Source organism: Lissotriton helveticus (assembly GCF_964261635.1).
Source record: "Lissotriton helveticus chromosome 1_1 unlocalized genomic scaffold, aLisHel1.1 SUPER_1_unloc_41, whole genome shotgun sequence".
Taxonomy (NCBI): domain Eukaryota; kingdom Metazoa; phylum Chordata; class Amphibia; order Caudata; family Salamandridae; genus Lissotriton; species Lissotriton helveticus.
The window spans coordinates 1,467,174-1,489,218 of NW_027611683.1; the positions used below are offsets into that span (position 1 = coordinate 1,467,174).

Genomic DNA, 22,045 nt, shown 5'->3' on the forward strand with positions numbered 1-22,045 from the left:
AAGCCCTCGGATTCGATTCCGAAGTCGGCTCCGACGTCGTCGAATTCGGCGTTGGATTCGACTGCGCTTCGTGTCAAAATGAGATCTCGGAGAGAAGCTCAACGTCTTCTTGATGAACAGAGGGTTGATGAATCTTCTTCTGAAGTGGAGGAGGGCGAGCTGGATGGGAGTTGTTTTGAAGACCTGGCAGAGGCGAGTGGTCTCCAATTTTCTCCGGAGTGGTCTTTGCCTTCAGGGCCTGATGCACCCTCCAAGGATGTGCAGCCATATCATGTTGTCATGAAGAAGGCAGCAGGACTTTTGGGTTTGACCTTGCCCACTGTCGAATTTAAGTTGAATTTACTGACTGAGGTTTTTCATTCTCCAAGCTCGGCAGTGGAGCCTATACTTCCATTTAATGATGCTTTAAAAGATCCCATTATGGAGGTATGGAAAATACCTTTTTCTGCTCCTGCAGTTTCAAAAAGTGTGGCTAGGAGGTATAGAGTGGCTCCTGAGGATCCTGTTTTTTTGTCTTCACGTCCTTCTCCTGAGAGTTTGGTTATTCAGGCTGCTTGTTCTAAAAAATCAGTGGGTGCTTTTCCACAGGTGCCTGGCGACAAAGAGGCCAAGAAACAGGACCAAATTGCAAAAAAGACTTTCTCTTCGGCTAGTATGGCGTTGAAGTCTTCTAATGCCACTTGCCTTATGGGCAGATATATTCATGCTCTTATGGACTCTATGCGTTCATTAATCCCTAAGGTCCCTGAGGATAGCAGAAAAGACTTTGAGGAAGCCTTGTCTGATTCTCAAGCGGCAGCCCGTCAGGTCATCCAAAGTGGGCTTGATACTACGGATTCTGTGGCAAGGATCATGGGCACGGCGGTTGCCACAAGGCGTTCAGCCTGGTTGAAGTCGTCTGATTTTTCAGCTGATGTGCAGTCGGCTTTGTTGGATTTGCCTTTCGATGGTGAGGGGCTCTTTGGAAAGAAAGCAGACACGGCCTTGGAGAGATTCAAGGACAGCAGGGCAAGTGCTAGATCTCTTGGCCTTCAGGTCAGAGGTTCTACAAATAGGAAGTTCAGAGGGTTTGGTCGCTCTTCCTTTCGTTCATATGGACAAGGTCGGCAGCAGCAACAGCAGCAGCAGAATACCTTGTATAGGTCATACAGGGGAAAGCAGAGAGCACGTCCTCGAGGACGTCAAGCCTCTTCCTCCTCTACTTCCTCCAACCCCCCAGCCACAGAGAAGCAGCCCTAGATCCTCCATTCAGGATCATGTAGGCCCAGTGGGGGGTCGGCTTACCCACTTTCTACTGGATTGGGAATCGGTTACATCAGATCTTTGGGTTCTCAATCTCGTAGAAACTGGGTATGCCCTTCCCTTTCGAGAATTCCCTCCCAATTACCCTCCTTGCCAGGGGTATTGCTCAAAGGAACATCTGTTACTCCTCCAGGAGGAAGTCCAAACTCTATTGAGAAAAGGTGCGATAGAGGTGGTCCCAGAGCAGGAAAGGGGTCAGGGATGCTACTCCCGGTATTTCCTGATTCCCAAGAAAGATGGTCGTCTTCGTCCAATCCTGGATCTCAGGATCTTGAATTTTTATCTGAAGCAGGAGAAATTCAAGATGCTCACCCTTGCTCAGGTTCTTCAGGCTCTGCTGGAAGAAGACTGGATGGTGTCCCTCGACTTGCAGGATGCGTATTTTCATATTCCAATCCTGAAGTCGCACAGGAGGTATCTCCGTTTTACGGTGGGATCGCAGCACTACCAGTTTGCGGTCCTTCCGTTTGGTCTTACTACTGCGCCTCGAGTCTTCACCAAGGTGATGGCAGTGGTGGCGGCGCATCTCAGAAGGTCAGGGATTCCTGTATTCCCGTATCTGGACGACTGGCTGATCAAAGCAGAGTCGTCAGGGACTGTGCTACTTCATCTGCAGGAGACAACCCAGTTGTTGTACAGGTTGGGTTTTTCGATAAATGTACCCAAATCTCACCTGGTGCCCTCCCAGCGCAACCTGTTCATAGGTGCTGTACTGGACACAACTGTATGTCGTGCATTCCCTCCTCCTCAAAGGATTCGCGACATACAGGAAATGATTCCTTTGTTTTACAATGGAGCGGTCGTTCCAGTCCTGAAGGTCCTTCGCCTGCTCGGTCTGATGGCTTCTTGCATTCTGTTGGTCAACCATGCACGCTGGCACATGAGGGCACTCCAGTGGTGCCTTCCGCAGGCAGTGGTATCAGCACAACGGAAATCTCAGGGAGTCAGTGAGGATCTCCAGAGAAGCTGCGGCGGATCTGTCCTGGTGGGGCGTGGAAGGCAATCTGTCTCAAGGAAAGCCTTTCCAGCTGCCTCCATCGGTGGCCACAGTGATAACGGATGCATCCACTCTAGGGTGGGGTGCTCATCTGGGGGATCTGGAGGTCAAGGGTCTTTGGTCTCCAGAGGAAAGGTTGCTTCATATCAACCTTCTAGAATTGCGGGCGATTCGTTTAGCGCTCAAGGCCTTCCTCCCTTCCCTTCGCGGTCGTTCGGTCCAAGTCCTGACAGACAATACGACCGCGATGTGGTACATCAACAAACAGGGAGGAGTGGGGTCGCAGTGTCTCTGCAGAGAGGCTCTGCGCCTCTGGTCCTGGGTTCAGGACCATCAGATTTGTATGATTGCAATCATCTGGCCGGAGTTCTGAACGTGCGTGCAGACAGTCTCAGTCGGCAGTTCTCTGCCGACCACGAGTGGAGGCTTCACCCGGAGGTGGTTCACGACATCTTTCAGATGTGGGGAACTCCTCGGGTGGATCTGTTCGCCACTCGCGAGAATGCTCACTGCCTGTCGTTCTGCAGTCTCCAGTTTCCGATGCAAGGAGCTTTGGGGGACCCGTTTCAGTTGAGTTGGGGAAATCAGTTCCTTTACGCGTTTCCTCCCATACCCTTGATTCCTCGGGTTCTGAGGAAGATTCGCCAGGACCGGGCCCAAGTCATATTGGTCGCCCCGGACTGGCCAAGAAGGGTGTGGTATACAGATCTTCTCCACCTCTCCTCTCACCCGCCGCTCCGTCTCCCTCTCAGGGCAGACCTCCTCTCTCAGATGGAGGGGCAGGTTCTACACCCCCACCTCCAGACATTGCACCTTCATGCCTGGAGATTGAACGGGGCAACCTGAATTCCTTTTCCCTCCCGCCTGACGTTGTGGATGTCATCTTGTCAGCCAGGCGTGACTCCACTAAGTCCATCTATTCTTATAGATGGTCGAAATTTGTCACGTGGTGTGGGGAAAAGTCTATTGACCCGGTGAGAGCCCATTTGTCTGATGTTCTCCAGTTTGCCCTTTCTCTGGCGCAACAGGGGCTTGCTGTTGCCACAGTGAAGGGTTATCTTTCTGCGCTGTCGGCTTTTCTCTGCTTGCCTGACCAGCCATCTCTTTTTAAGTCTCCTGTGGTCTTAAGATTTTTTAAGGGCCTCACAAATAGGTTCCCTCCTTCTCCTTTTATTGTGCCTCAGTGGGACTTAAATCTTGTTTTGACTTTTTTGATGGTTGCTCCCTTTGAGCCTCTTCACAAATGTCCCATGAGACTTTTAACCTTTAAAACAGTCTTCCTTGTTGCAATAACCTCGGCAAGGAGGGTAAGTGAGCTTCAAGCTCTTAGTTTCAAGCCCCCTTTCTTGACCATTCATGCTGATCGAATGGTCCTTAGGACCAGGGCTGCTTTTCTTCCAAAGGTGGTTACTCCTTTTCATCTGGGTCAGTCCATTACCCTACCTACCTTCTATCCTCCCCCTCACTCTTCTAAGGAGGAAGAGAGACTGCACCGTCTGGACCCTAAGACGGCGGTGTCCTTTTACTTGGAGAGATCCAAGGACTTTCGTTTGGAAGACCAACTCTTCATTGGCTTTGCTGGCTGCAAGAAAGGAAGAGCGGTCCATAAAAGAACCTTGTCAAGATGGATCGTCCTCTGCATTAAGATCTGCTACTCTTTGGCCGGTAAGGAACCACCAGAGGGTATAAGGGCTCAATCTACAAGGGCTAAGTCTTCGACCTCTGCATTGGCTAGAGGTGTGCCTGTAGAGGATATTTGTAGAGCGGCAACTTGGTCTTCCCTCCACACTTTCGCGAAGCATTACTGCTTGGATACCGAAGTGAGGAGGGACGGTCATTTTGCACGCTCTGTCCTTCAGGATTTCCTGGTATAGAGGAGTGGACACCCTCCTCCGGGAGTGGGGACTGCTGTGGGACTCTATTCACAAGGTGATGAATCCACACGGCAGATGTATCTATCAGAAAAACAAGTTACTTACCTTCGGTAACGCTTTTTCTGGTAGATACAGTATCTGCCTGTGGATTCCTCACATGCCCGCCAGCCTCCCCGTTGTCCACTCTTCTATACCAGTGTTACTGTAATGTAATGTATATATATTTTGCTGTCATGGAAATGTTTCTATAGCTTTCCTGCTTTTGCTTTACACTGTGTGTTTTGCCTTTGCTATTGTGTACTGTGTATACTGTATGCATTTCTACTGTCATTGGTCCGTCCGTGTGCCTCGATGGCACGGAAAAAAGGGCGGAACTGATGTCATCACGCCGGCGTGGGCCTATTGTAGGCGTCGGTGATGTCAGCGGAGTCGCGAGCGAGGTCGTGTCTCTATGACGTCCTAGTCCACGTCGGCGCGAGGCTACAAAAAGAACTTCCGAATGTTGCTGATGCAAGGGGTATTCACAATGTGGGGAATCCACAGGCAGATATTGTATCTACCAGAAAAAGCGTTACCGAAGGTAAGTAACTTGTTCTTCAGGAAGTCTCTCCCAGTATTTCCTTCCCCTTGTTGTAAGTGTCCTCAAGGATCACTGGCTTGAATTCATCCTATAGCATGCAAGCTGATTCAACAGGCCGCCCGTTCTCCTTAAAATAGAAGTCTGCTCCATCTCTCATACGAGCTTTGAACGTCTTGTCTTATAAATATCATGGATCAACCCTTGGGGGTAGGATGAAGTCCACAACCGGACCATCGAGTGGCACCTTCCCCAGCGAATGGTCTGAGATTCCCCCTGCTATGTGTGTAGCGGCACTAAAATCAACTTTATGGACAGTCTGGGTGAAAAGATAGTGCAGGCATGCCAGATTAGCATTGTTGTAAGCATCTTACCCTTTCACAAGATGAGTCAGTCTTGTCTGGGTCTTTTTCCTGTTTCCCGGCACTTGAATGGCACGTCCGAACACTCGAGAGAGCAGTGACCCACCAGCAGGCTTTTGTGGAGTGCTTTTGCCCTGGGTGTAGGGCTGCATTCAGTAGGGCACCCACTCTGTCTTTTCTTTGCAGTTGCCCGAAGATCAGCAGTCCCAAGGTAGCAGTCACACCTGGCCTGTCGGTAAGTGCAGCCCTCTGGAGGCCCGACCGTCAGCAATTGAGCCCACACTGTGGCCAGCTGGACCACAGGCGTAAGCTCAGACAGGGTGCTCGACACTGGGGTAGTTGTAGTCCCTCATGGGCCTCTGACACAGAGTAGTCAAAAACTCAGCAGCTAAAAGCCCAACACAGGCTCTCCAGGAAGCCAGTAGATTCCGACCCTGTTGTGTTAGGAATTTGGCAAATGCAACCTTGAACGGGCTTGTTGGCAGCACACAATCGTCCAACTGGGCCTCAACAATCACGTTGTCGTAGAGTTTTATTTTCTGCCTTTAACTGTTGGGAAAGTCTTGGGGGGGGTCCCTCAGACTAGCTGGTCCTGCTGGATCGCTTTCCGGCCCGCCCTACAAATACCGGGGATGTGTAAGACCTTGCTTCTTCCAGGACCGCCTTGTCCTCCTACTGGATAGTCAAACTCCCTTCCCTTTCTTACCAGACAGGCAGACTTCTAGGCAGACTTCTAGGCTCTTCAGGACAGGTACATAGCTTCTCCATTAAGTAATTCAGCCTGCAGGTGATGTCCCTTCAACTTAGATAGACTGTCAGGCTGACACCATCCCTGGTGGCACAGCAGGCACCTGAGTACTTTGTAGAGCATATTATTCCTTGGTACCAGAGGACTTTGAACTAGGGTATAAAAGAGGGATAGATGGTCCCACTTGTATACACACCTGGCAGGCAGGAGATGCATTTTAATCTGTCGCACTCTCACATTGCATTTATGCTACGCACACCAACACCCTAAACACACACTTGATGTTAGCGCAAAGTCTGGGCACAGGCATAGAAATGGAGCATTACATGGGTGTGTCAGTAGGAAGCCACTCCACTGACCATGATGCAAAGATCCCATCAGGCTATTGATCCTTACAACAGGGTGCATTGATACCACCGCTCTAGCTGTTAAACCCATGACAGTCCTCTGCCTTAAATAAGGGCACACTTGGTGTGACCCTCCAGGTCAAAGGACCGGTCCGTGGCCTATCATAACCCCTTGTTAGAAGTTGCACAGTACTGGAGTGACAGGAAAATCTCATGTAAATTTCTTTTTTTTTTTCTTTGTGGTAGTTTTACCCCAGTAACGTGTAGTTACTAGTTTGACGCCATGGACTGGGGAGTTGCCACGAGGAACAGATTCTTCTGCCTGTCAAACCACATACCATTCACTATTTCATAGTGTTTTTCTGCTTTTATTTACCACTTGTTTTAAGCAAGTGGTATATATATGCATGTGGTTGGTTGGGGGGGCAGATTGGTGAAGTAGGGGAGGGATTGGTGAAGCAGGGGAGGGAAGGGGAAAGCATTTTCTAACAGAGGGAAGAATTGTGTGTTTTCCCCAGTTAGTAAAAAAAACAGCATAAGTCTTGGCTGCTTCTGCTGCACCCAGAGTCTTGTGCCTCTTTTCAGTCTAATTTTTCTGTCTGGAAAAAAATGGTGTCCTGTTTTTCTGCACCCAGTAAATCCAGGTGCAGAAAAACCTAACAACTGATAATCAGGTGGAATAAAATGAACACATGAAAGTACGCCTTCATTTCATTGCCCTTGATTCACACTCTGGACCATAGTTGAGGGATTGGTCTAGGCATAGTCCTCGTAATACACAATAGATTTGCGTGCGGCAGAGGCCAGAGCACTAAAGTCAGGATACCAGATACAAGTAGGTGGTAACTCAGGGCAGGGGAAAACGCCTGTTGTCCATGGGGAAATTCCCATCCCAGAAATCTACATTAAAAATGAATTAATAGTTTTCTTTTTAAATAGCTGTTTGGTGCCAGGGCATATGACTTTATTTTCTGCCTTTGGGATTCTATGTTACAAGTCCATAGGGTACATTTATCCTTTGTGAGCTTCATAAAATGTTGGACATTCTGCAATTCCTCACTCCTACATCCAAGTACTCTCAGGCTACCATTCTACACTCTGCTCTGTCAGAAGAACAGCTCAACATTTTCAAAATTCTGCAATTCTGCATTGATATGGCTTGTAAATTATTTTTGGGGAAATTTACATGTATTAACTGTTTAATTTTAATACTATAGGTGATTGAAATTACGGACGAAGAAAGCAAGATTTAGCACCAGCCAACTGAATGTTAGTGCCATAAGAAGGATTATTTTGAAAAACTGAAGGACATCCATCATTCTAAGTTTAAACAATTTCCAAAATCTAGGTGTGGCGAGGAAGTGGGAGCGGAGGAAAGTACTATACCTGTAAGTGAAGTCTCTAATTTTGCATTTCATTAACCCAGAGCAAAGTCATATCTGTCCACACAGCATCAGAAATAATGCCAGAAAGACCAATCACAACATCCTCATCTGAAATATTATTAGAAAGACAAATTGCAGCAGCATGACAGAATAACGTTCATCTATAGCACAAATGATCTAAAGCATCATGTAATTCCAGAGCGGAAGCACACACTGCATAAAAGAAAGATATAACAAAAGGTTTCTCCTGCAAACCATCAAAGAAAAGACACTGAAAGAAGACTTCGAAGCGGACACGTTAACAACCAAACGATTGGAAAATCACCTTTGTTCAACAACCGTTTTTAACCAGTTACACAAGTTGGAGACTATCTGCCTCTGGATATTACACCTCGACCCACTCTGCTCACTCTGGCGAAAACCTTAAAAATTCACCACTTTATTGTGTTCATGACCATCTCAGATTGTTTCCTTTTTATTGTGTACTGTTCTGTAATTCTATGTAAATCGCCTCAACTTTATCTGTCGTGCAGGAGTGATATGTAAAAACTGATTAAATGAGCACCTTTGCGCTATAGCTAATGTAGATAAATCCTCGTCTTTAGAACTACAAACCTTAACCTTACACCAAACATAGAAAGGGTAAAACGAACTGATGTTCTGCGACTGGTGAGCCACAACAGTACTGTGCATGTTCGTATTCCCTCAGTTACTGACATTAGGCCAGTGCAAAAAGGCAATTCTCATGTTTAATCATTAAATATCAGACTAGCACCTTTTCACTGCATTGCAAAGAACCTATACAAATAGATTTGAGAAAAACTTCAGTCACAAAATAAGTTGCTGCCGGTGAGGCTATAACCAAAAGACTATTATCTGCTTAAAACATTTCGACAGATGTTACAGGGCTGCTTCTAGACATATTTCGCTCAATTCAAGTGTTAAGAAGATTACACACAATTTCTTTTAGAGATAAATGCTGAACATTATCTAAACAAGCCCGACCCTAAAATCGGGTTCACTCTTACCGTGGCATATAAGCAAGAGACAACTAAATGTAACTCTAGGAATACACTTTATAAAAACACGGGCTGTGAGAACAAACTGAGTGTTCAAACCCGCCTCAATCAAAGCAAAATAACCCAAGTTGCGCAAAAAAGTTACCTGTGCCAAAAAAGATTCAGCCATAAATCTCATCTCACTGAATTTGAGAGAATGCACACTGGAAAAAACCTCTCTCAGGGCTCAGTGTGCCAAAAAAGTTTCAGCCGGAAATCTTATCTCACTAAGCATATGAGAATCCACACTGGGAAAAAACCTTATCAGTGCTCTGAATGCCACAAAAGGTTTAGTATCAAACCGAGTCTATATCGACATGCTTTAACCCACTCTGTGGAAAAACCTTATCAGTGCTCTGAATGCCAGAAATATTTCAGTGACAAAAGACGACTTACTATACATACAAGGACCCACACTGGGGAAAAACCTTATCAGTGCACGGATTGCCAGAAATGTTTCATTGACAAAAACAGTCTCACTCGGCATAGAGGAACCCACACTGGAGAGAAACCTTATCAGTGCACGGATTGCCAGAAATGTTTCATTGACAAAAACAGTCTCTCTCATCATATAAGAATCCATACTGGGGAAAAACCTTATCAGTGCTCTGAATGCCCAAAAAATTTCCACGTTAAATCACTTCTAACTGCACATGTGCGATTCCACACTGGGGAAAAACCTTACCAGTGCTCTGAATGCCACAAAAGGTTTAGTATCAAACCGAGTCTATATCGACATGCATTAACCCACTCTGTGGAAAAACATTATCAGTGCTCTGAATGCCAGAAATATTTCAGTGACAAAAGACGACTTACTATACATACAAGGACCCACACTGGGGAAAAACCTTATCAGTGCACGGATTGCCAGAAATGTTTCATTGACAAAAACAGTCTCACTCGGCATAGAAGAACCCACACTGGAGAGAAACCTTATCAGTGCACGGATTGCCAGAAATGTTTCATTGACAAAAACAGTCTCACTCATCATATAAGAATCCATACTGGGGAAAAACCTTATCAGTGCTCTGAATGCCCAAAAGATTTCAGACTTAAATCACTTCTAACTGCACATATGCAATTCCACACTGGGGAAAAACCTTACCAGTGCTCTGAATGCCAGAAATGTTTCCGTGACAAAAGCAAACTCACTAAACATACAAGGACCCACACTGGGGAAAAACCTTATCAGTGCACTGAATGCGAAAAATGTTTCAGTAAAAAATTCAATCTCACTCAGCATATAAGAACCCACACTGGGGAAAAAGCTTATCAGTGCTCTGAATGCCACAAATGTTTCAGTCAAAAAATCAATCTCACTAAGCATTTAAGCACCCACACTGGGGAAAAACCTTATCAGTGCTCTGAATGCCAGAAATGTTTCATTCTAAAAAGCAGCCTCACTCAGCATGTAAGAACCCACACTGGGGAAAAACCTTATCAGTGCTCTGAATGCCACAAATGTTTCAGTGACAAAAGCAGTCTCACTAAGCATATAAGAACCCACACTGGGGAAAAACCTTATCAGTGCTCTGAATGCCATAAATGTTTCCGTGAAAGAACGGCTCTCGCTAAGCATATAGGCATCCACAGAGAAAAACTTTATCAGTGCTCCGAATGCCAAAGGTGTTTCAGCCAAAAATATCAACTCAATTGTCATGTCAGAATCCACCCTGGAGAAAAAAAATTATCAGTGCTCTAAATGTCATAAAAGATTCAGAGGTAGAGATGGTTACAAGCGCCATAAGAGACACACAATCAAAATAATTCAGTGCTCCAAGTGCCGGAAAAGCATAAATTTTAAACGCAATCTCACTCTACATGAGCAGACGCACACAGGGGAAAAACATCACCAATGCTCTGAATGCCAGAAATTCCTGTTTGATAGGCACAGCCTCACCAACCATAAGCGACTCCCTACTGATGAAAACCTTATGAGTGCTCTGAATGCCAGAAAAGCTGCAGAGAAAAACGCTATCTCACCATGAGAAACTCCACACTGTAGAAAATCCTTATGTCATAAAAGGTTGAATCTGAAAGACAGTGTTATGCTTCATGAGAGATCCCACTCTGGGGAAAAACCTTATGAGTGCTCGAAATGCAAGCAAAGTTTTGGTTACAAATTACTTCTCACTTGTCATGAGCGAACTCACATGGGCGAAAAAAACCTTATGTGTGTTCTGAATGTCAGATAAGGTTTAGTCTTGAATACAATGTCCTTTCACCTGAGAGAATTCACACTGGACTAAAGCCTTATACAGGAGGGGAAAGCCAGAAACGTTATACTCAGAAAGGAGACCTCACTAAACATGAGAAATGCATCCACACCAGGTGAAAAGTAAGGCGTATCTTTAGTTGCAGAAAAGCTTCTCACAACCTGACTTTACATGCGAGAGCACATATTGTAGTTGCAATAGGATTCATCAAGAAACTCTTGCAGGATAACTTAGGCTGCCCGCATGCAACCTCTAAAGAAATTTCAGGCCTTAAAATTTTTTTAATTTCAACAAAATCCACAATTTGAGTATCTGAAAGTTACAAAACTCTCAAGGTCTTTACTTTATACAGAGAAGTGTTAGTGCTTGCAAAAATCAACTAATTGCCCAAAAAAATCACAATATTAATGTCTTAAATTTTACTCCACCCAAAAGGTTTCTACTCACCTTTGTTTCTTAACATATGACTGATATCTATATTTTCATGATAAGATTAAGCTTAGGTGGAGTTCCTCAATGAAGAACTCCGCGAAGTGACAAAAAAACTCGGAGTTCCGCGAGCAGCGGAGTGCGTTAGGGTCATGCCCTTCAGGGTGATTTTGATCCAGGGGTGTTTGTCCCGCCCTGTAAAAATTATCGCGAAAGGCACCATGTGCAGCACAAGAGGGTGCAGTTGCTTCTACTCGAGCTGCAGCTTTGTCAATGGAAAAGAAGGTTTCTCAATGCGAGTGGTGTGACCGGCCGCGACCACCTGCATTGAGAAATCCGACGACCCGCTTTGAGAAATCGCCCAAGGAGGTTGATTTTGCTCGCCAACTGGACCTTGGCGAGCTCGAGCAAGGAAAAATTTCATCAGGTGGTGGATTTTCCTTGCCCCAGCACATGACGTTGAAGAGCGTGAGCATTGAAAAAAAACCTTGCTACGCTCCATGGAGCAGAGTTTTTAGGAACTCTGCCAGCTCCGCTGAGTTCACCACCCAGAATTAGATAATATACAACAGCAGGAAAACATAACAAACCAGTTACTTGCCTTTGGTAACCCTCTTTCTGATGGATACTCCTTTACCTGCAGATTCCTCACCTTGTGAATATTCCCCACACGCCAGACAGGATCCTCAAACTTTAAAGCAGTCCTGCTGCATGCAGTAGGACACATCATGCAGCTCAGTGTCGACATCATTCTGCTCCAGAAGTGACAAACGTAGACGCATAGAAGCACTTCCCATGTGCACTGCGAACAAATACAGGGGTCTGTGAGTTAATTATCTGACAGGTCTGTATCACATATGCAGGCCCTGGGCAGATATTAATTCACAATTTTTATCATGATTAGAATTCAGATCGACGGAGAGCAGAGGGTTGTCGGTCCCTAATCACAAGCTTTATTATCTAGCAGCGCAGTTGCAGTGGGTCACCTACTGGCTGAGTGGGAAGAATTTGGGGGATACTGCCTCAGACGACGCGGTAATGACAGCCCCGCAAATACATGCGTTATTTCATCCCTTAACTAAGACCCGCTGCCCTGATCAACTACACCTTGCGGTGGCCAGAATTTGCTATGTGAGGAGTCTGAAACTCACGGGCGCTACCGGGCCATACGCACCTAACCTGCCACTACTGGGTACACCTTGGGGGGGGCACTCGCGGGGCCTGCGTTGAGCTGCTGGGCGGCAGTTGATTTATAGAGCCTGGGCGACTTGTTTGAAGATGGCGCCCTGCTTCCTTTTGTGACTCTAGCGGACAACACGGGCCCACCGGCTGGACAGTTCCTGACACATGCGACGCTTCTGCATACATTGACGCAAGCATGGGGAATGCTAATGGAGGAGCCCCCAACGCACCTGCTAATTCAATATCTGCATGTGATGGGGAACGGCTCACACGTGGTACATTGGCTCGCCCAGGCGCTGCACACACACACTCAGTTCTCGTCACAGCGGCTGCGATACAAATGGACAGCTGACAGAGGCCGGGACTGGACTGACAGGGAATGGGCGTAGATACTAGCCGGGACACTACACATACCGCGCAATGCACGCTTTAAGATTATACAATATTACATCGTGCACCGTGCCTATCTGTCCCCTGATAAGATCAATAGATACTTCGGGCTTACTACATCAGCGTGCCCCAGATGCGGACTTGTAGATGCACAACTCTTACATGCACTCTGGACATGCCCCTCTCTGCATACCTATTGGTCTACAGTGTCAGATACCTTGGCAAAAGCAACGGGAGGCAGCTTGCCGTTTACATGGGAAGCTTGTTTGCTGGGCTTGTTCAGAAGAATGAAACAGACAAAAGTCCGGGAGAGGTTCTGGGACCTGGGGCTGATAACTGCGAAGCGCCTCATTACCAAGCGCTGGAAGAACAATGCGCCCCCCCAGGCGATACACTGGCGTAATTCGTTTGACAAATGGGCAAGGGCGGAAAGTGTAGCGCTACATAGCGAAAAGACAGCGGGGTTCCGCAAGTATCCCATAGCGATAGACTGGGATAGCACCTTGTTGACCAACCATCAGGTGTGCCTGCAGGGTGGCATTGTTTAAACGCTGGTGCCTCTCTTTGATGGTCCCGGCTGGACTTCCCCCCCCTCCCCCTCCCCCCCACTGCGCACCTGGTAGATCTTGTAGTTGGATCCTCACTGTCGATATAACATGGTACATGCCTGTTCCCACCCGCCTGCCCCGAGGACAACACACATAAACACGCACTCGCTGTTGGACACCGCCCAGTCTCTCGTTTCCGCACCTTTCAGATTGTTCTATACACTTGTTAGTTTTGTAATAAATCTTTGGATATATGTTGTATTGCTGATGTGCCCAACCTACTTTGATTTGACGCCATGGCATAGCCTATGTTCCGAACTGAACAAATATCTGATGTGATATTGGGAAGCAACACTTGCTTTGTAACCACCTATGTAGATCAATGATCTTTCTTGGATATGCCTGTAGCTAATGATATTGACACGCTATTTTAGCTAAGCTGCTTTTAAATTGCTCCTTACGGTCGAACTCCTTCGTGTGCATGAACGACCGCAGCGGCGTCTGACACGTCTTCTGTACTACGGCATAATTAATCATTTTTTTTTTTCATATGTGTAATGTTTTGATATGTCAAAAAAAATGCAATAAACATATTCAAGCAAAAAAAATGATTAGAATTCAGATGAGACCTTTTCATTTCCAAAAATTCTAATTGTATTCTCAGCAGCAAGTGTATATATAAAGCGTTGAGTGATGACTGCGCAGTGCTCAAGATGAAAGTGATATGATGATAAAACAGTCCGATCCACATTTTGTTCACAAAAACAGGGCTGAAAATACTTTCGTACAATACAAGTTAAGCAAAGGTGATTCTTAGAAGACATAATTTATATGAAATTGTCTCTGTATAGTTATTATTTCGACTGTTCCAGTAAATTACCATAGTCTCATCAGGACGGTAGATTGCCGCCTCTCCAATATGCTTCTCAACTATATTCAATAAAACCCAGTAAGGATTCTTCTGTATCTCGGGCAGCGTCCTGGGAGGAACTCACATTCAACTAAGCAGTTCCAGCGCCTGTTTGTCGGACCAAACAACTGCAGCAGATGAATCCTCGGCTCGCTGTCAAACAAGTTCAAGTGTGACACTTCCTAATGAGACCATCGTCATTGACTGTCTTGTCTGTGAGAAGCTGCACCAGCCATCCTGTGATGGTGGGCTGGAAGACCTTCACCGCCAAGTGAAATGCTCGCCACTCCAACAGCTTGATGTGGAGTTGGGTCTCTGCCGCTGACGAGGGTTCCCTAATCTATGTCTCCCATATGGCCTTCCCATCCCAGAAGTGATACATCTGTCACCACTGTTAAGTCTGTGCGGAATAGGGAGAGGGGTCTGCCACTGGCACAATCTAATTCATTGGAGAATATGTTGGATACTGCCTACAATAGGGTGAGTCAGTGTCTGTCAGGACACAAAGAGGTTTTGCAGCTGCACCAGTTGTATAGGCAGGTCACGCAGTGGCATGATGTCCTGGACGTTGCCTTTATGTGCCATGGCCATGAAAGAACTTGGAGACCTGTTGGGTTTGCAGCAGGGTCTGGCGCTGGCAGTGTTGAAAAACCCTACTGTAGCCAAAAAGGAACGAGATTTATGATGAAATTGCGTGGCCGAGGGAGACAAGCAGTAAGGAGGCGCACGGATTGTGTACCCCCCACTTGAAAGGATGGTGACAGATCCCAACCACCTGCAGGGGAAACGTGCCACCTCATCTCATAGCTGCCAGGCGCTTTACTATGTAAGCAGACTGGTGGTTTATAACTGCGCCTACGTTGGGGCACCACATGTTTTTTCCAGCATAATCTGGTGTGCTCCCCCTGTGTGGGATGACAGCACCCGCCGAAGACTGCACCATTGTGTAGTCTGGGACAGTGCACCTTCCATGTAATTCTGAACTGGGCCTTTAAATACGGTACTATTTTGTGTGCCTATTTAATTCAGGTATACAAAGAATGTGGTACTACTTGTATACTAGGGTAGGACAAGGAAGATTGAATTTCTATGGTGGCAGAAATGTTTTTGTCAAAGTGCTTTATGCCCTAAATACTCTCCCGTACCCTGAACATAATGTGATTACGTAGAATACACCTCTGCGTGCCTAATGCTGCCATTTGTATTTCAAGACCAGTGATTAATGTGGCTTTATCAAGTTTAAAGCCATTAGGCGTTTCCGACCTGTCTGATACTTGCATATGGAAAAGATGGGTCATTTGAACCTAAACATAGATAAACATATTCATAGGTCACGATTTATGTCTGCATCTAATATAAAACTGTAAATTAGGAAAGGTGAGAAGTGAGAAGTTAAAGGCAGCCGCTAATCGAGCTGCATTTGTACATAGGCCTTCCTATATTATGATATCTATTCCTGCTTAAGTCTTTAATTGTAATGAATACTTTAATACCCAGGCATGAAGTCATCGTCGAGCTGTTTAGATAATCCACCTGTCTCGCCACTTCTTCTCAACTGCATCCTTAACCAGTGGCCTAGCCAGTGTGCCTTGGGCCCCACGGCAAGAAAGCAAGTGTGACCTCTGCTGTTTATTTGGACTGTGGAAAACAGCAATATTCATTGTTCTGTGGGCCCCTCAGGCCTTTGTTTGAACTGTGACAAACAGCAGTTATCAGGGTTCAGTGGGCCTTTAAGGCATCTGGGACCTGGTGCCACTGCACCTGCTGCACCAATGGGAAGCTAAGCCCCTGCCCTTAACAGCTTCTATTCTAGCCCCACTGGAGAACCGAAACAGCCAAGTACTGATCTGGCCATATATGCAGGCATGCAGCCGCCTCTTCCTCTGAATGGATTTAAGTCGCATGAAAGCAGCATGCGGGAAACAACCATTTTCTGAGGTAAAGTCAACAAACACCTCTTCTGTTCCAACCTGAATCCATTTAAAACCAGGGACGAAAAAACGGTTCATCGTCATCCCTTGCTTATCAGAAGGGTAAAACAGATTCATCTAACATTACAGTGTACCACATAACAAATTGTGATTCTGTTTACAAATTAAAACTAGCATGCATATAGAAAGGGCAGCCTTTGGCCAAAATAGCCATTTTCCCTACCCATACTTTTAACACATCTTATACATTACATTATCATCCGGAAATAGTCATTAGCGCCTACTCATAACCAAATGCCACTTATAATTGTCTTTCACTTCAAGCTTTCAAAGGTATATTAATATAAAAGCAGTATTGAATGTTTTGACGTTGTGTACTCTTACCAAAATTTAAAGCATCAACTTTATGACACACCATAGAAAAAAGGAGTTGTTTATATATACTAAGCCTCCAGAAACGTTTGATTAACCAGTTATAAAGTCACGTCTAGCTTAGTTACTTTATAGTCTTCTTTTTTTTTTAATAGTAATTATTTCACATTGTTACTGAATATGCATGGCTAAACACTTATAAGGTCCCAAAGGCAAGACCTATTGGCTATGACAATGGTTGTTATTGATTGAGTACATTGAGCGGCAGAACTTTTGATTAAGTCCTGAAGAATGCCGCAAACACATATTTGGAGGGTTAATAGGCTGAAACATTTTGACCTCTCATTGACTCTGACAGTACATATATATTTCTCCCACAGTGTCCTATTTTTAATCCTGGCCCAGGGGTGTACAAATAATGGAAACCACATACCCTTTAGCAAGTTTTAACTTTCACTCTGCTGCCCCCACTACCCTGAGCTCATTATTGTGGTATTTAGTGTACCTTTCTCTATAACAAAATATGCCTGAACTCCCCCCTCTCAGTGAGTGGGTTGTTTCATGGTGCAAGGAGATTCCCAATAAGGAAGCATGCCAACTATGGTGGGTGAGGGAAATCATCCTTTTAAAGGGATATTTCATCTTAGCTAGGTCTTCATTTGCAACAGTAATCCTCAGAGACCCAAGGGTTTCTTGATTGTGGTAGAAATGCATTTTTACCCCTTCATTGTACGTTCAAGCACAGACCATTGCATGAAATGTGGTCTATGTAGGGAAAATACTCTGTGCACTGACAAAATGTGTTAAAATAACAGAAAGTTGATCATCGCAATTTTAACTAGAATGTTAATTCTAGCATATTTTTGATACCACAAGGTATAAGAAATTTGGGGATCTTTATCTGATCTCTTTATCAGTAAGTTATCTGAAATTATTGAACAAAAACATTTCCAAGTATTATTTCGAAAGATTAAGGAATTAGTCTTTTCTAAACTAACCCCAGTGCGTATGACTACAACAATCACCTCTCTCAAATCAATATTGTGCTTGTTTTAGTGAGAAAGCTAAATGATCTAGGAGAAACCAGGAACTGGTGTCCGTATTTTTCTTAGGAAGCTTCAAGTTAGAGAATGAAAACACTTTTTAGAATGCCCCAAAAATTGTGATAAAGATATTTCAATATGTTTGACAAAAAGAATAGGTACATTTCATGACGATATTGAAATGGGAACTAACAGGAACTGTTAGAAAGGCGAACCCGGGGGAGGCAGAAGGTGTCTGACTGACCACCCCTAGGTCTACCCCTCCTTCCGAGAAGGGACCGAGCGATGTCGAGAGGCCTCCGACAGGAAGGCCCTCCCCTAGAATCGTACAGCAGAGTAACCCCACCACTACAGATATACACCACACGTAGATAGAGTTTTCAATCTTTATCGGGCAATAAGTATCGTTTCAATATATACAGCAGATCCAGAGATCTGGAAAGTCTCGTGGCAAGGGGCAAGGTAGCGGGACAGTCTTATAGATGGTCGGTTGCAATGGGACCCTACGCACAGCTCTCAATCCTCGAGCTGGGGGGTTCCGGAAGGTTGGGCCGCGGCAGCGCCAGCAGGCTCCAGGATGGTTCAGCGAGCGTGGACCGCGGCAGCGCCAGCAGGCTCCAAGATGGTTCAGCGCGTGTGGACCGCGGCAGCGCCAGCCGGCTCCAAGATGGTTCAGCGAGTGTGGACCGCGGCAGCGCCAGCAGGTTCCAAGATGGTTCAGCGAGTGTGGACCGCGGCAGCGCCAGCAGGTTCCAAGATGGTTACAGCAAAGATGGACCGCGGCAGCGCCAGCAGGCTCCAAGGTGGTCACAGCAAAGATGGACCGCGGCAGCACCAGCAGGCTCCAGTTAGAACAGCAAGGTGAGTTCGTCTCAGGGTCAGCCGCGACAGTGTCAGCAGGGCTTCTCGACTCCGGGATACAACTGCCGTCCTACTCCGGGGCTGGCCCAGATATAGGTCTGGAGTCCTTCGATGTCCGGACCCTCTTGCCTGGGAGTCAGAGGGGCCGGGATGATGGTGTCCAGACACCCAGCAGGGGGGTGGAGCCGGAGCCCAGGGAGGCCGGAGGGTGATCGAAACCAGGCATCCGGGGATGGTTGGAGAGCCATCGAAACTCCCCTCTCCTTGTCTCTGGTGGAGTGGCCACTCTACCACCCGGAGGGTTCTTGGTGCCTCGATGGCGGGCTCGCTGGGGCCGTGGCCGCGGCTGGTCCGGGACCACGTGTCTGTGACGTGATGGGCCCAAGATGGCGTTGGGCCTGGAATGAGGGTCCGGGATGGCACCGTACCGGTAATGCTGGGGCGGCCCGAGGGTGCCGTGTCAGTGGTTGTGGGCCGCCGGTTGGCGGATCTGGTGGTTTGGAGGGCGTGCAGAGGTGTGCCCGGGGCCGACCCGGGCTGGATGGAGGGCCGATGTTGTCCGGGGCCCGCCATGCGGGAGGGGTAGGACCACGCCACGAGGCCGGGTCCAACACGCGTCCCCCCCAGCTGAAGGCAGGGGAGAGTCACCCATCTTCTTGGGGATTCTCCTCGCCAAGGCGGAAGAATCTGGAGAGGCCGTCAGCGTTGGCGTGGCCGTTGCCAGGGCGATGTTCCACGGTGAAGTTCATCCCTTGGAGGGAGATGGACCAACGTAGCAACTTCGGGTTCTCGCCCCGCATCTGCATCAACCACCGCAGGGGCCGGTGGTCGGTCTGTACTCGGAAGTGGGTGCCGAAGAGGTAGGGCCGGAGCTTCTTTAGGGCCCATACGACGGCGAATGCTTCCCTCTCGATGGTGCTCCATCGTTGTTCTCGGGCCAGCAGGCGTCGGCTGATGAAGGCCACAGGAAGGTCAACTCCGTCAGAGTTCATTTGGGACAGTACGGCCCCAAGGCCGTGTTCCAAGGCGTCAGTTTGGACGATGAACTCTCGGCTGTAGTCGGGGGCCTGGAGCACCGGGGCGGTGCACATGGCCGTCTTTAGTGTCTCAAAGGCTACTTGGCACTCGGGGGTCCAGTGCACCTTCGGGGGTAGTCTCTTGGAGGTTAGTTCTGTGAGGGGCCCACGATGCTCCCATAGTCCTTTATGAACCACCGATAGTATCCAGTGAGCCCCAGGAAGACTCGGACGGCGGTCTGGGTGACGGGGGTCTCCCAGGCCTGGATGGCGTCGATCTTGAGTTGAAGGGGAGCCACTTGGCCGCTCCCCACTTGGTGTCCCAGATAGGTCACGGACCCTTGACCGATCTGGCACTTGCTGGCTTTTATTGTTAGTCCGGCCCGTTGGAGGGCCGTCAGGACCTTCCAGAGGTGGGTCAGGTGCTCGTCCCAACAGAGGCTGTACACCGCAATATCGTCCAGATAGGCGGCACTGAACTCTTCCAGCCCTGCCAGCACCCGATTCACTAGTCTCTGGAAGGTGGCCGGAGCATTCTTCATGCCGAAGGGCATCACGTTGAAGTGGAAGTGGCCATCGGGGGTCGAGAAAGCGGATCGTTCTTGTGCCCCTGGCGTGAGGCCGATTTGCCAGTATCCGGCCGTGAGGTCGAAGGTGCTGAGGTACCTGGCGGCTCCCAGGCGATCGATCAGTTCATCCGCTCGGGGAATGGGATGGGCGTCGGTCCTGGTGACGGCATTTAGTCCCCGGTAGTCGACACAGAACCGCAGCTCCGGGGGCACCCCGGGGGCGGCGGCCTTAGGGACCAGGACGACGGGACTGGCGCATGGACTGTCTGAAGGTTCGACTACCCCTAGGGCTAGCATCTTGGAAACTTCGGCTTGGATGCAGGCCCGGACTCGGTCGGGGACTCGGTAGGCTCGGTGCCGCACGGGCGGACTGTCCCCGGTGTCGACGTCGTGAACACACCACTGGGTGACTCCGGGGATGAGGGAAAACAAGTTCGCAAATTGACCCAGCAGTTCCTGGCAGTCCTGGCGCTGTTTGGGTGTCAGCGCGGGAGAGAGGGAGACTCCCTCGACGGAGCCATCTTTCTCGGAGGTGCTCAGGAGGTCTGGTAGAGGCTCGGAGTCGTCCTCTGCTCCGTCATCGGTAGCCAACAACAGGCTCAGTTCGGTGCGGACAAAGTGGGGCTTGAGCCGGTTGGCGTGTAGGACCCGGAGGGGGTTCCGGGGGGACTCCATGTCCACTAGGTAGGTGACGGGGCTCTTGCGCTCCACCACTTTGAAGGGCCTTGTCCATCTGTCCTGGAGGGCGCTGGGGTCGACCGGGGACATGACCCAGACCTGCTGGCCCGGCTCGAATTCAAGGGACGAGGCATTTTCATCATACCAGCGCTTCATCTCCTCTTGACTGGCTTTCAGGTTGGTTTCGGCCAGTTCCCGGAACTTCCGAGTCTGGTTGCGGAGAGTCAAGAGGTATCGGAAAACATCGGGCGGAGTATCGGAGGCGGCCAGCTCCCAGCCTTCCTTGACCAGGCTGAGGGGGCCTCGCACCGGGTGTCCATATAATAGTTCAAAGGGGCTGAACCCCAGGGACTTCTGGGGTACCTCCCGGTAGGCGAACAGGAGGCATGGTAGCAGAACGTCCCATTTGCGCCGGAGGGGCTCTTCTAGGCCCTTGATCATTCCTTTCAGGGTCCTATTAAATCGCTCCACTAGTCCATTCCCTTGAGGGTGATACGGGGTGGTGAACTTACACGCGACCCCGCACTGTTGCCACAGGGACCGCATATATTTCGATATAAAGTTTGTGCCCCGATCACTGACGACCTCTCGGGGGAAGCCGACTCGGGAGAAGATCCCCATTAGCGCCCGACCCACTACGGGGGCTGTGATAGTCCGGAGGGGGATAGCTTCTGGGTAGCGGGTGGCATGGTCCACCAGGACGAGGATGAAGCGGTGCCCCTGGGAGGTTGGAGGATCCAGGGGCCCCACGATGTCGATCCCTACTCGCTCGAAGGGAGTGGTCACCACGGGAAACGGTTGGAGTTGGGCCTTGATTTTCCCCCCACTCTTTCCGCTGGCTTGGCAGGTCGGACAGGTTCGGCAGTGGTTGTACACATCGCGGCGCATCTTCGGCCAATAAAAGTGGGTCACCAGGCGGCTGTAGGTTTTGTCCTGCCCCAGGTGTCCGGCGAGGGGCACATCATGTGCCAGGTTTAAGAGAAAGTCTCTGAAGTGGAGGGGGACGACTAGCACTCGGCCGGCCCCCAGCTCGGCGATCTTTTGTTCACTGTACAGGAGGTCCTGGTCCCAATAGATCCAGTGGGACCCCGAGGAGTCTCCTGTGGCTTGCGTGGCGGCTTGTTGTCGGAGTCCCTCAAGGGAAGGACATGTCTTTTGTTCCCAACGGAACTGCTTGCGGGTGGGGCCCCCTTCTTGGCGCTACTGGGCTAGTTCGGGAAGGGGCCCGAGCTCGGGAAGTTCTTCATGGC

General features: G+C 48.4%; 1 protein-coding gene across 3 annotated transcripts in view; it reads left to right on the top strand.

Moving 5' to 3' along the window:
• The window catches only part of LOC144806055 (uncharacterized), a 609,474-nt gene that overhangs the window by 411,329 nt on the left and 176,100 nt on the right, over window positions 1-22,045 (top strand). For 2 of the 3 annotated variants that reach the window (XM_078672503.1, XM_078672504.1), the window contains one exon: window positions 7,425-14,023. The exons of the other annotated variant lie outside the window; for it this stretch is intronic. In XM_078672503.1, the coding sequence (XP_078528629.1) occupies window positions 8,808-10,352 (1,545 nt within the window). In that variant the 5' untranslated portion in view covers window positions 7,425-8,807 and the 3' untranslated portion in view covers window positions 10,353-14,023. Of the gene's footprint in view, window positions 1-7,424; window positions 14,024-22,045 lie in introns of those variants that run through there. 3 annotated transcript variants of the gene reach the window in all.